At 37.1% G+C, this 13,213-nt stretch overlaps 2 protein-coding genes across 2 annotated transcripts; one reads left to right on the forward strand and one right to left on the reverse strand.

Moving 5' to 3' along the window:
* Positions 1-217: 217 nt before the first annotated feature.
* On the forward strand, positions 218-10,827 carry LOC127645376 (anoctamin-8-like). The gene is made up of 17 exons (XM_052128976.1): positions 218-574; positions 3,770-3,880; positions 4,157-4,289; positions 4,463-4,601; positions 4,702-4,798; positions 4,916-5,032; positions 5,309-5,436; positions 5,526-5,687; positions 6,421-6,573; positions 6,705-6,831; positions 7,097-7,152; positions 7,272-7,346; positions 7,463-8,101; positions 8,312-8,503; positions 8,586-8,717; positions 9,462-9,572; positions 9,708-10,827. Exons 1-17 carry the CDS (start codon positions 556-558, stop codon positions 10,335-10,337), a joined length of 3,021 nt encoding a protein of 1,006 aa, XP_051984936.1. The 5' UTR covers positions 218-555; the 3' UTR covers positions 10,338-10,827.
* Positions 10,828-11,003: 176 nt separating this feature from the next.
* Positions 11,004-12,487, reverse strand: mrpl34 (mitochondrial ribosomal protein L34). The gene is made up of 2 exons (XM_052129247.1): positions 12,367-12,487; positions 11,004-11,578 (listed from the first exon to the last, which is right to left on the reverse strand). The coding sequence occupies exons 1-2, from the start codon at positions 12,420-12,422 to the stop codon at positions 11,260-11,262; spliced, it is 375 nt and encodes a 124-aa protein (XP_051985207.1). The 5' UTR covers positions 12,423-12,487; the 3' UTR covers positions 11,004-11,259.
* Positions 12,488-13,213: the final 726 nt, after the last annotated feature.

The following is a 13,213-nucleotide window of genomic DNA, read 5'->3' on the forward strand; positions in this document are numbered from 1 at the left end:
AGCTATATGGTAGACATAGTAAGAGTAGTATGGTAGTTTGCCATTCCGAACTCAGCCTATAGGCCTATGTATTTTGATGTACCTGTACTGATTCCCCCCTCTGTGTTTACCCACGAGCTCCTTTGCGCATCCTCTGTGATTGGTTCATTTTAGAACATCTATGAATTATTCACATCACGTTGCGTAATTTTCCAGTCAACATGAGACAGATGGCGCATGTAACAACTTACTGACAACTTACTGCCAAACCAAACAGAGAAGTAGCCTACAGCGAAATAATATAGTTTAAGGCCGAATATGTACAAATGGAAGCGGAAAAAATGCTTTTCACAAATTATGAGGAAATCCGTTGAGCGCTGACAGCGTCATGGATGTGCAATTTACGGTTCCTGGTTAGGTCCATGGGTTCATTGCACCTGTATGCATCAGGAGACTGGTGTCGCCGCTGGGAAAGCCTCGCTAGACCCTGTCGTGCAGTTTCAGCACCGGCGCCGCAGACGGCATCAGCACAGCTGACGTATTCATAAAGGAGAGCAAACGCGAATATCAGACGCGATGCCTTCGGCAGTATTAGGTGAGTGACTGTTGCGTGTTGTGTTATCCAGCTGTCGTAGATGAGTTAAGAACACTAAGAGCAAAAAAAAACAAAACATTAAAGACCGTGTTTTCGCGTTGTAAACCTATTGTAGAACAGAACGTAGGCTATTTCTGACGGATGTCTGATATTTGTCCAGTAAGCATTATCAATTCATTATCAGCTGTTGCCATTGTCTGTAACTGTTCGATGTTATATATGTATATAGTGCGGACATAAGAACATATAGCCTATTACACAAACACATTTCTTACTGATGAAAATGTGTTTTTTTTTTTTTGCCTATTATTTCATTAAAACGTTTGTACTTGAAAACCCCCATATATTCCTCCAAACGTAATCATTATAATTCTAGCTAATGTATGTATTCATCCTGTAAAAGCTTGTACTGTATGCTTCTAAACTTGCCCCACTGGTAGAAGAAAAGACTTCACCCTTGATGTTAATTACGTTTGGATGCAGTCATTAAGACACAGTTGTGCTTTAAAGAGTTATTAGAGCTGCATAACAAATGAAATGCATGTATTTATAATGTCACAATACTTCAATACACTTTCATGCAATTTTGAGATTGTGAATATGACTGAAGAACGTTGCATTTGTGATCTCTTGTTGTAATTTGGAAAAGCAATTAGGTAACATTGCAGACTGACACCTCAGTGTGTGTTTTTATTATTTTACAAACTTAGGCATGACATTTTGTTTTTGTATAGGCTGCTAGTAAATGTTAGAGCTCAAAACTACTTATTGCGTTCTTCACACTTTACTCAACTGTATCTTAAAAAAAGCTCACTTTGTAACACAGTGGTAACAAAACTGCCAATCTGCAATCTAGCATTTTCACACAAGGAACGCAATGCTTAACACAATGGCGATGGAAAATCAAGGGGCATCTTGAACATAGGTTTTTGTCACATTATAAATGGCTGTTTAGATATGGCAAATTAGCAATACTGTAGCTTTTATTCTTTCCAAAGCAAGACACTCCACAGCAACACATACAACTGGTAACCCCTCATCATTATACATTGCTATTTCAATGGTAGGGCAGTGCTGTGATCTGTTGCCAAGCTATTTTAAGGATTAGGGCTTGGTTTCTGTGGAAGTGGGTGATGACTCAGTTTAAATGTTGGTTTGGTTGGACCTGTATAGGGTAATAGCTGAAATGTAAATCTGAAGTGGTTTGTGATGTGTGTGCAGACGTTTCAGTGGTCAGATATTTTTAACTAAGAACTACTAAGAAAGTCTAGATAGATCCTTACTGTTTTATCTGTGTTCAAAAAAATATATTTCGGGATAATGATATACAGTAGGGGAGACCTGGGAGTGTTGTAACACTGGGTTAATTGTAACACTGTCAGTTTGACCAATCAGAAAAGAGCTGCGGTGATGTCATCAAAGACTACAATTTTCTTTTCGAGCTCACATGAGAAGTATCATGTCTCTTTTATCAACACTGTGAATTTTACAACCAAAAAACATATTTTCAGGTAAAAAAGTATTTTTTTTATCAAAATAATTTTTGGCCTAGTGTTCATTCTATTGTAGATGCAATTTTGCAACATATACCACGTAAAGTAGCCGTTTCTCTAGTTTAATTTGATGCTTTGCAATCTTCACAATTTTTTTTTACAATCATCCCCTTATGATGACTCAGAATGTTTTTGTACTTTAGTACTTTTCACCTTTTTTCTAGCATGCCTAGGCAGTGGAACCATAAGACAGACAGGGGTGTCCCTGCAGACATTCTGAGGAAGGGTGCAATTGAAGTCAGGCAGGGAAAATCTGTGAGATCAGTCGCCAAGGCCAATAATGATATTTGGATGAGACGGGTATCAGAACTGTCCAGACTCCTGACCGTGTTATCCAAGTTGGTGCAATGACATCAGGAGAAAGGGGTGTCCTGGTAGCTTGTGCTGTGAATGCACTAGGAAATGTCATTACCCCAGCCTTTGTCTTCCCATATAGAAGATATAAAGACCACTTCTTAAACGATGGACCACCAGGTAGTGTTGGGTGTGTTAATAGCTCTGGATGGATGCAGGAGGAGGATTTCCTCATCTTCCTGGATCACTTTGTTAAGCATATAAAGGCCAGTCCTGAGAGAAAGGTGTTACTGTTGTTGGACAACCACAGTTCTCATCCTTTCAGTGAAGGTAGTCACTGCAAATATAATGGGATAGTGCTCCTTTCTTTCCCACCCCACTGATTTGATAAGCTACAGCCCCTTGATCGTAGCGTCTATGGTCCATTCAAGAAGTTGATTAACACAGCCAGTGATTCATGGATGAGAATGAATCCTACAAAAACAATCTATGACATCCCAAGCCTGGTCAGGACTGTATTCCCCAATGCTGCTAAGACAAGCAACGAAATCCTGACAAATACACATGTGAACAGGCACTTGAAGAGGAAGCAAAGAAGATGACTGTTAAAAAAGTGTAAAAAAAAATAAATAAAAAAAGAGTAACTCTGCCATCTGGAAAGGGGCAAAAGAAGAATGCAAAGCAAACAAGCAAAAGGCCCAAGCCCAATGATCAAGAGGATTGTGAAACCTCAGATGATGAGAATTTTTGCATTGTGTGCATGGAACACTTTGCAAACTCGAGTTCAAAAGAAATGTGGATCAAGTGTGTAAACTGTCAATTCTGGGCTCACAAAGCCTGCACTCCAGGGCAGCATCTACATTTGCAACAATTGTGACAGTGATTGAATTTGCAACACATGCACATTCAGGAATACAGTCCACACACACAAACAAACACTCAAACAAACACACACAGAAACAGATTTTCAGTTAATGTAGAGTTTTTAAAAACATAAGTGTTTTTGTCACTTTAAATTGTTCAGCTAATTCAATGTATTTTTTATTCTTCAATAAAGTTCTTGTATACATTGTATAGTGTGGATCTTATTTTAGCAAACTACCTCTACATCCATCCCCAGCTAGTGTTACAACTCTTGTAACAACGGAACTCTTTGTATTTGACACTAACTCACATAATCTGTGATCGTGTAGTAGATGTCCAAGTGAGTTATATTTGTAGAAGACAGATATGGGTAGTATTTATCAACGTTTGAGAGACCTAGCACAAACAACATCTAGTTATGTGCAAAAGAATGGTTGTTATTTTTATAATAACAATAATATTTCCTGTCCTCTTTTAACCACAGAGAAATTGCTCAGAGGTCGTCTCTTTCATGCCAGACAGTACATAATGAGAAATAAATCCAAGATCACAATGGCTCCCACTGAAAACTGTGATATACTTATGACATGCCCAGGTGCGTAATTTATATCTTTTAGTTTTTTTGCCCCAATGCACTTACTGAAAACTGTAAATGTTTGCTTATCACATAATAGGGGTTTAAGTATGTGCATCATCTAAATAAATAAAAATATGATACATTTGTTGTCTTAAATTACAAATGTTATTGTGTATTATGTTCTTATGCCATGGATCACTTTTACAATATATAGAAGTATAAAGTGTGAATTACATTTTAGGATTTTATTTAATTTTGTATGAATATTTACCCATATTATCATCTATTCCACAGACACCACAGATGACCATACACTGTTATGGTTACTTAACCAAATCCGTCTGGGAATTCCACAAATCAGAATCCAGATTCGGCAGCATAAATACACTCACACCTATGCATTCTTCATTACCTCAACCTTTGAGAAGTAAGGCATAGCAAATAACCTACTTGACTCTTAAGGTATCTCACCAAAGTTATTATATTGTGTTATTCCATGAAAAACTAGGACCTTATAAAATGTCGGAAATGTTTGACAGATGGTCGCTGTGTCTTAAACAAATACGGCAGCAGAATCACCATTCTTTTTTTTTCTGAAAGCTTGTTGCGTGGAGCTGAACAGATGGGCATGCAAAAGGCAGTGAAGGCACGTTACGGAGGCGGCACTCGCAGGTTTTCATGTGAGGAGGATGACATCTATGAGAACATAGAGAGTGAGCTGTGTTTCTTCACATCACAGGTCTGCCTTTAATCGACAATCCCCTATCTTACACAGTCTTCTCATGTGGCATTCATTAAATGTCTTACGTTATAAAGGTGTTTCTCTTTTATGTTTCTAGGAGCGTCAGAGTATTATAAAATATTGGTTGGAAAATCTGCGGGCCAAACAGGGCGAGGCACTTCATAACATTCACTTCCTGGGGGGTCAACCAATCAGTAGGTATTTTGATATGTCTGTGTTGAAACATTATTGTTTCAGTGTAGGAATTATTACAATTTTATTTTATTTTTTTCAGATCAGAATGAAATTTTGTGTGTATGTATCTTTCGCAGTACCAGAACTAATAGCAAGGGGTGTAATTCTTCAAATGTTTCCCCTTCATGACCAGAGAATTCTGAACCATCTGATGACATCCTGGGTTCAGGCTGTCTGTGAGAGGCAACCCTTAGGTGAGAGCTACTTTGCTGTCAACAGCATGCACAAGAGTAGACTAACTTCTAGTTATTCTGAAATGGCTGATGTTTTTTTAATGCTCGTGTAATATGATTCCCCCAAGGTTCTTCCTTTAGTAAACAAAGTTATGTGTATCTTGCTTCATACTTTTGTGCTGACGAAAAGCTCTAAGAAAATATGAAGTGCTGCAGTGTAATTGTAGAACACAAAGTCAATCAATTTAGTGTTATGCATCACTTTTTCATTCTACTTGGTTTTTCTGCTCTTTACAGATGACATCTGTGAGTATTTTGGGGTGAAGATTGCCATGTACTTCGCATGGTTGGGGTTTTACACCAACTCTATGCTGTACCCAGCAGTGATTGGTTTTCTGCTCTGGATCTTTGCTGAGTCTGATCAGGCAGGTTTTTGTCTTGATATCACATCTATGATTAGTTTAAAAGTGTAGGTACTTCATTTGGTTATGAGGTATTTTTTTAAAAAATGCAGACAAGTCAGGATATTTGCTGTGTGGTTTTTGCCATTTTCAACGTGGTGTGGGCAACACTGTTCCTGGAGAGATGGAAGCGGCGGGAAGCAGAATTAGCATACAAGTGGGGAACACTGGACACCCCTGCAGAGTCACTGGAGGAACCCCGTCCACAGTTTCGGGTATGTTGACATGGTATAATTGACTCCACCAATCTCAAAGGACTGTTAAGTTTATACAATTTACCCATTATACATACAGTATATATAAAATGCAGAGACTACTTATAAGTGTAATTTGCAACAAAAAGCATCCTCTTTGCACTAACTGCAAATAGTGTTAGATGCTATTTGCACCCTAGTTATACTATTAATACAGTAAACCTAACCCTTTCCTCACAAAATTTAACCATGGTTTTACAGTAACCATAGTATCATCATGGTATTTTGTAGTAAAACCTAGTAACCACAAAATGTAACATGGTTACTATATTAACAGCATATTACTGTAGTAACACCATTGTTAACTGCATTAAAACTATGTTTTTTTTAGGCTTCTGCCAAAACATGGTTACTACAATATTACTATAGTAAAACCATGGTTAATTTTACCCAGATCAAACCTTTCTACTCCCCGACCTTCATTTGTGACTAAATCACTGTGAGGAAATCATCCTTTACCTTTATCAACCTTTACCTTCATAAAGGAAACTTTAAGAATAAAAAGCGCATGCACACCATCATAACAACCCACAACACTGCAGTGACACTAGAGACACTGTGTGTCTTCAGTTTCTGTGTTTCCACCAGACTACTGGAGTGTAAATAGCTGCGCAGTGTGGATAAAAGCTATGTACAAGTAATACATTATATATCAGAACATGACTTGTTCTGACTCGTGCAACATGTTTATCAGGGTGTTAAACGGCGCAGTCCTGTGACGGGTTATGAAGAGTTTTTCTACCCACCCTGGAAGAGGAGAATGTTCTGCTGGTTTGTCAGCTTACCCATCTGTATCCTCTGTCTTTGCTTCGTCTGCTTGGCCATGTTTGTTTGCCTGGAACTTCAAGTAAGGACTATTGACTTTTGTTACATAACATGCAACAGCAGGTTGTTTCAGCTAACTTCTGCAATATTTGTTGAGGTGTTTTTAATTGCACTTCAAAGGTTCCATCTATGTTTTGTTTTTGTTTTTTACAGGAATTTGTAATCGAAACGAAAGAGTTGCCAAGCATTTGTAGATTTATTCCAAAAATTCTGCTTGCTATAACGGTTACTGTATGTGATGAAGTGTACAAGAAAATAGCTCTTTCGCTTAATGATCTGGGTAAGATTAATTTCAGCCTCTAAATACACCATGAAGTGCATATTAGGCATTTTATATAATAACATTTTTATTCAAGACATTTTTAAAAACATTTTTAGCCTGAAAATAAATTGGGAATGTATTGTAGGCCTACGACCTAAACAGATGTGTTAGTTTCAAAATAGTATTCTTAGTTATTTAAATGCTCGTCTTCCATGAGTTTGTAAATTATTTACTTTGTAACATCTAATTATTAATTTGCATCTATTGATTTTATCTTTAACAGAAAATTACAGACTTCAGAGCACTTATGATAATAATCTCATCCTCAAGACTGTTTTTGTAAGTTGAATTGTTTATTTAATGTTTTTAGTCACAATATTACAAACACTGTGTACTTCATGAAACAACAATGTTTGTTGTGTCAGTAATGGTTAAATATTGTGTCCCCCATTTTTAAGTTTCAGTTCATAAATTCTTACCTCAGTCTTTTCTACATTGGATTTTATCTCAAAGATATGGAGCGGTTAAAAGAGGTGAGGCACAGGCTACAGAATAATATCAATGTGTTGCATAAAATATTCATAAAACCTGCATAAAATATTTAGCTTGTAAGCACCACAGGTAAAATATTACTCACTTCAATTTACAGATGCTGGCCACATTGTTGATCTTCCGGCAATTTCTGCAAAATATCAAAGAAGTGTTACAGCCGTATCTCTATGAACACCACAAATTAGGGGCTCTGAGGCCATTATGGGACTTACTTCACACCATGCTCTTGAGCTATAGCCATTTGATAGTGCAAAGGGTGCGACTGATTTTCCAAGCCAGTGTAGATGTGAAAAAAAGTGGCACATCTCCAGACCAATCCGAGAAGACAGAAAGGAGAAGTTTGATTGCCAGCTACAGAGTTTCCAAAACAGAGGAAGCTGATGATGCTGGTCTAAAGCAAAGGAAGGTTAGCTTCACTGAGAAAGTGAAATACAAAGACAAGGTTGTGGAAGTACCAGCACAGGACAGCTTACTGGACGATGACAGTCCTACACTTGTAGAGGAAGGAATGGATCCATCCTCAATATTTGATATGTGTGATGATGATGATGATGATAATGTCAAGGAAACTGGTGATACTGTGAGGAAACTCCAAGAGCCTCAGAGGAGAAAGACCAAATGTGCAGGAGACAACCCCAGTATGGACAAGAAAGTGTCCTGGATGGACCCTCCAGAGGAGACTGGGTCTACCGTTTTGACCCAACCAGAGATTGAAAGTTGCATGCTAACTTATGAGGTTTGTGCCCCTCTACAAATGTACTTAGATCATCAGACCACTCAATGATGTTAGACATACAGTATATAGAACATACAGGCTGAACTGTTAGCTCGAGTGTAAAGCAAGAATGGCCATTAAAGTCAAAGCAGAATTTTGACCAGGATCCCGTACATTTAGTTGATGCTCATTGCAGGTTTACAAAAAACATTCTGTTGTTTTGACTTGCAGGATACTCTACAAGATTACCAGGAGATGTTCATACAGTTTGGCTACGTTGTGCTCTTCTCATCTGCCTTTCCTTTGGCGGCCATGTGTGCGCTCATAAATAACATAGTAGAGATACGAAGTGATGCCTTAAAACTTTGCTCAGGCCTCCAGAGACCCTTTGGACAAAGAGTAGAAAACATTGGACAATGGCAGGTCAGTATATATAATTAAATAAGCCATAATATGTTGCGTTTTACATTGTATGTTCTATTACTTGTGATTGTCCTTTGAACAGACTGCAATGGAGGCTATGGGTCTGATTGCAATTATTGTGAACTGTTACCTTATTGGCCAATGTGGACAGCTACAACGACTCTTCCCCTGGTTGAGCCCAGAAATGGCCATTGTCTCTATTGTATTACTAGAGGTAAGGGAAGTAACATCATTGGAGGAATAGTTCACTCAAAAATAAATGTTCAGTAGTCAGGGCACTGTTAAAGAGTGTCTAGGGCTGGCTCAATCGCAAAATCGTTCCAGCGCACTAAAACATTTGCTTCCTAAATATTCCCAGAATGTGCTCACTATGCGCATTCTGAAGTCTTTCAAGTCAGTAGAAGATGAGCACAAGTGTAAAACTATGAAGGCAAAGCCTCATTTTCACTTTAAAAGAGATGTTGTTTGTAATGTCTTTCATCCATAATGACCATGAAAGGGAAACAATCTTTTAAATATTACAGTTGTTAGAAGTTGTTTAAAAATACACTGCTTTATATTTTATTTTATTTGTTTATGCTATTTATCTTTCAGAATTACAATGTATGTTTTAAAATCGTCGATGAAAACACATGATAGTGTCATTTATACAGTGATGTTGTTGATTAATACCAGATGTGTTTTAATGCACAAGCTTGCAGTCGTGTCGGAGTCATGAGTGTCCCAAATTTAAGTAGATGAACACCCTTGCCAGTTCCTGAATTTGATATACAGATTCACTACTTAGTGAGCTGATTGAGATGCACCTGTATGGCACAATATTTTATTGTATGGAACAAAGAGCAGTGTAAACAATCTTTAGAATTTCTCCTCTTGTGGTCTACAACTAAACTGTGTATTTTTAATAACGTGTAGTACATTTTAATGTAACATTTCTTTATTATTTTATGGATTTCAGCACTTTGCCATTCTGCTCAAATATGTAATTCATGTTGCAATTCCTGATATTCCAAACTGGGTGGTAGATGAGATGGCCAAACTTGAATACCAGCGGAGAGAAGCTCTCAAGGTAACTTAGCAGGCTACATAGCACGTTAAGCATTAAGCCAACAATACCCACAAAAATTCTTATGTTGTGACAATAAGCAGACAAAAATCTAGGTAGGGTGAGTAAACAGGCTTACTAATTGTTTTATGTGTGTAGAAACATGAACGCCTGGCTCAGCAGCACCAGCAGCAGCAATGGAGGAAGAATGAAGAAGAGGAGGAGCATCAAAAAATGGCAGAGGAATTGGCACGACAAGAGAGCGACAAGTCAAATCCCAGTGGAGGTGAAGATCATCACCATGATAAAAGCCCAGGAACCAAGTCCAGCTCTGGAGGAGATAAGATTAAGAGACCCAGCTCCCTTTTAGGCAACAATAATGTAATAAAACTTAAACAAATAATCCCCATTCAGGGTAAATTCACCTCCACCACTTCTCCCACAAGTGGTGAGGCCAAACTTCCAAGCTTTCTAAAGTTCCTCAAGTCTCCAGAGTTAAAAAAGGAAGCAGCGATGGCAGCTGTGCCAGCAGCGACACAAGGGAGCCAAGAGAAATCACAGTCTCCTAGCAAGTCATTCAATCCAGGCAAACTGTTCAACTTTGGAAAAGATAATCAGTGTACTAGTGCTGCTTTTGATCAACAAGCTAAACCAGAAGATGCCTCCAGAGCCACTTATGCACAACACACAAATAATTACCAATTTCCTTCACCAGAAGAGCTTCCATCATCTGAAGTTGAAAAGGAGGAGACCACTGACTCTGTTAGCAATCCTTCAAAAAATCAGTGAATGATACAGTGATACAACTCAATATATAGCACTGTTTGTGATGCTTATCATTTGCTTAAATGTGATAAAGCAACCACGTAGTGAGTAAAAATTGCTTATCAAAGATTGCCTAATTTTAATACATTTTAGTATATTATTCTGAGATCTTCATATCTTTATCTCACTGAAGGAGGCATGCTTAAGCACCTGCATGATAAAATCAACTTGGACATGAGAAGAGCAGAAATTTGAATGAGTACTGTTATCATACAAAATGTATAGATTTTCTATTTTTCTACGCATCATTATTTTTGTTACACGAAACAGTAAATTACATGATCTATAAATATACCACTGTCCTGACTAATTCTAATCTTATAATGACAGTGAAAAAATATTGCAATAATGGTACTGTATTATCAGACCCTATGTTCAGTTACTTCACAGTGCTAATTTAATACTTGTACTTCCACGTTAAAATGCTCATCCAGTTACATGCACCTAAATAAAATATATCACACATCTTAACAAATGTAGTTTTTCTTTTTATCATTATTTATTTAGTTTTCACCTATATTTCCTGTTCCCAAATGGATTTAGTTCATTTTGATGTGTGCATTTGCATTATGAAACTCCCATATATGGGGTACAATGAGACCATTCTCTGATCTATTGAGTGCAACACTGCAAACAGCAGACCCGGTTACTAATATCATGAATATACCCAAAATGAAGTGTGAAGAAGTATTAGATACATGACTAAATTCAGTATGTAAGAAATCCATTTAAAGAAGTACATGCAGCCAATATGTTCATGCTATAATTATTCCTTTTATTATTATTTTTTTAATTTGATAACAACTATAAATATAAAGCAATAACTTCAATGAAAAGATGACATTCACTTCAAAGCTTTATCAAAGCAACTATCCTGTATGGAGTTTCAATGCGTAAGAGATTTTCGCCCTTTGAGCATTCGCCGTAGGATTACTTCGATGCCACTCGGAGTGCTGATTCTTTTGATCCAACCATGAGTCCTTTTTCGTTTGATATTCTTTGGCTGATATTCTGTCCCACGTTTGCCTGTCCGGACCTGTAGATAGTGCCATAGCGGTTGCTGGAAAACACAGGCTCCTTCTGCTTTGGCATTAAGTGTTCCTTGCAGGACAGTTCTCTGGTCTGTTCCTGTCCTTGATAGAATCAAAGAACTGATAGAGCGTTGTTGACTGCAGCTAAACACAGTTGGGTGTGTGCCATTGCTCCTGAAAGATGATTAGAAAACAAGAAATCAACAGACAGCTAGTAAAATGGACAAAAAAAGTCAAAGTTAATAAGAACACATTTTTCTAAGCATGATGAGTTGATGTGTATACAAGGACACTGTTCAATCGAAGTATAATATTTACAGTGAAGATGTACTCAAACAAGCACTCAATATTCAGCCATAAAAACATTTGACTGCTCCTGCGTACTTCACAACTAGCAATGACAGTCATGCCGTCATTCCAGAATGTCCATCGCTGTTGACTTAAGTTCAGAAACGTGGAAAAACATTTTTTTTAACATTCCTCTGATATGATTAACAAATGTAAAATTAAAGTTAATAGGAGTTAAAATATACACAGTTGCTCGGAGAAGAAAGTGTCTCAGAAGAAAATGTATGTATGTCTCTAAACATAATGCACATAGTTCATATATATATATATATATATATATATATATATATAGCTATACTATATATATACATACATATAATGTGTGTGTATCTTTTCAACATTTTAACACCAATTAACTTTATTACTGATTAAATATATATATTGTACTATTCCAACCCCCCACTATGTTTTCATGGACAATGTAAATTTAGCTGCTGTTTTCCACTATATGTTTTCCATGGAACCAATACATGAGCTGCTAATCTGTATTTGAGGCAAAGCTATGTATAATGAGAGGCTAACCCTGAGCTGCAGGCTAAATTCACGAGAAACGAAACTAGTTTTTCACTAAAAAAATCTATAAATGTGTTTAAGGAATTAGTGGTGTAACATACCAAAACAAAATGTTGGACCCCGAAAAGCGCAGACATGTTGATCGTAACGTGTTCATTTCTGCCCAGAACAGATTCCTTCTATCAATATCGCACCAAAGTCATCACGTGTTCGGTATTTCTTACTCTGCTGTGCTAAAGCCTGGAATTTCAAAACTCACTATGTCCCCCTGTAGTAAAACTGAAAATAACATATGCGCAGTGCTTTACTGGTGTATTGTTATTACAGAAACAAACGCAGTCGGCAGTGTGACGATGAATATCGTGGTTCTCTGAACTGTACACAGAGTGAACTGAACAGACAGACATAATAGATAGCTCTTTAATAACGAATGTTTGCTTTTTAGGTATACTGAATTTCTTTCAGAATATAATATACAAGTAACTCCTTAAGAGTTTGCTACAGTTAAGGATGATATTCCATCTGGCACACACATGCTTTTTTGGTTCATTTCCCTCTCCTGAACCTGTAAACACACCTATTGGTGAGATATGTTTCACTGAAAAAAGGAAGGAATCAAGAGCTCTATTCCTTGAGAACATTGTCTCTGCCCCTCCTGCAATCTCATATTGGAATGGACTCTTTTATCATTTAAATTGGAAAAATGTATGGTCCATGGCATGCAACAAAGATTTTTCCACAAAAACAAAGTAAAAGAAATAGCTTTTAAATTAATTCATAATATTTACCCTGTAAAAAATGTCTTAAAGAAAGATTTCAGATCTGATTTTGACACTAATTGCTCTTTCTGTCAGAATGACACTGAAACCTCTCTTCATTTGTTTTGGTTGTGCAATTATTCTCTGCAACTTTGGAAAGATGTTAGTTTGTTTATCTCAAACAATATCT

The sequence above is a fragment of the Xyrauchen texanus genome, chromosome 6 (assembly GCF_025860055.1).
Source record: "Xyrauchen texanus isolate HMW12.3.18 chromosome 6, RBS_HiC_50CHRs, whole genome shotgun sequence".
Taxonomy (NCBI): domain Eukaryota; kingdom Metazoa; phylum Chordata; class Actinopteri; order Cypriniformes; family Catostomidae; genus Xyrauchen; species Xyrauchen texanus.

What these genes read in the sequence shown, in the direction of transcription:
- LOC127645376 (XM_052128976.1), top strand. An exon ending in CCTGGGGGGTCAACCAATCA is followed by an intron (nt 4,799 to 4,915) that starts GTAGGTATTTTG and finishes TATCTTTCGCAG; the next exon opens with TACCAGAACTAATAGCAAGG. An exon ending in AACCCCGTCCACAGTTTCGG is followed by an intron (nt 5,688 to 6,420) that starts GTATGTTGACAT and finishes CATGTTTATCAG; the next exon opens with GGTGTTAAACGGCGCAGTCC.
- mrpl34 (XM_052129247.1), bottom strand. Translation starts at nt 12,422, where the DNA reads ATGAACACGTTACGATCAACATGTCTGCGCTTTTCGGGGTCCAACATT. An exon ending in GGGTCCAACATTTTGTTTTG is followed by an intron (nt 11,579 to 12,366) that starts GTATGTTACACC and finishes ATCATCTTTCAG; the next exon opens with GAGCAATGGCACACACCCAA.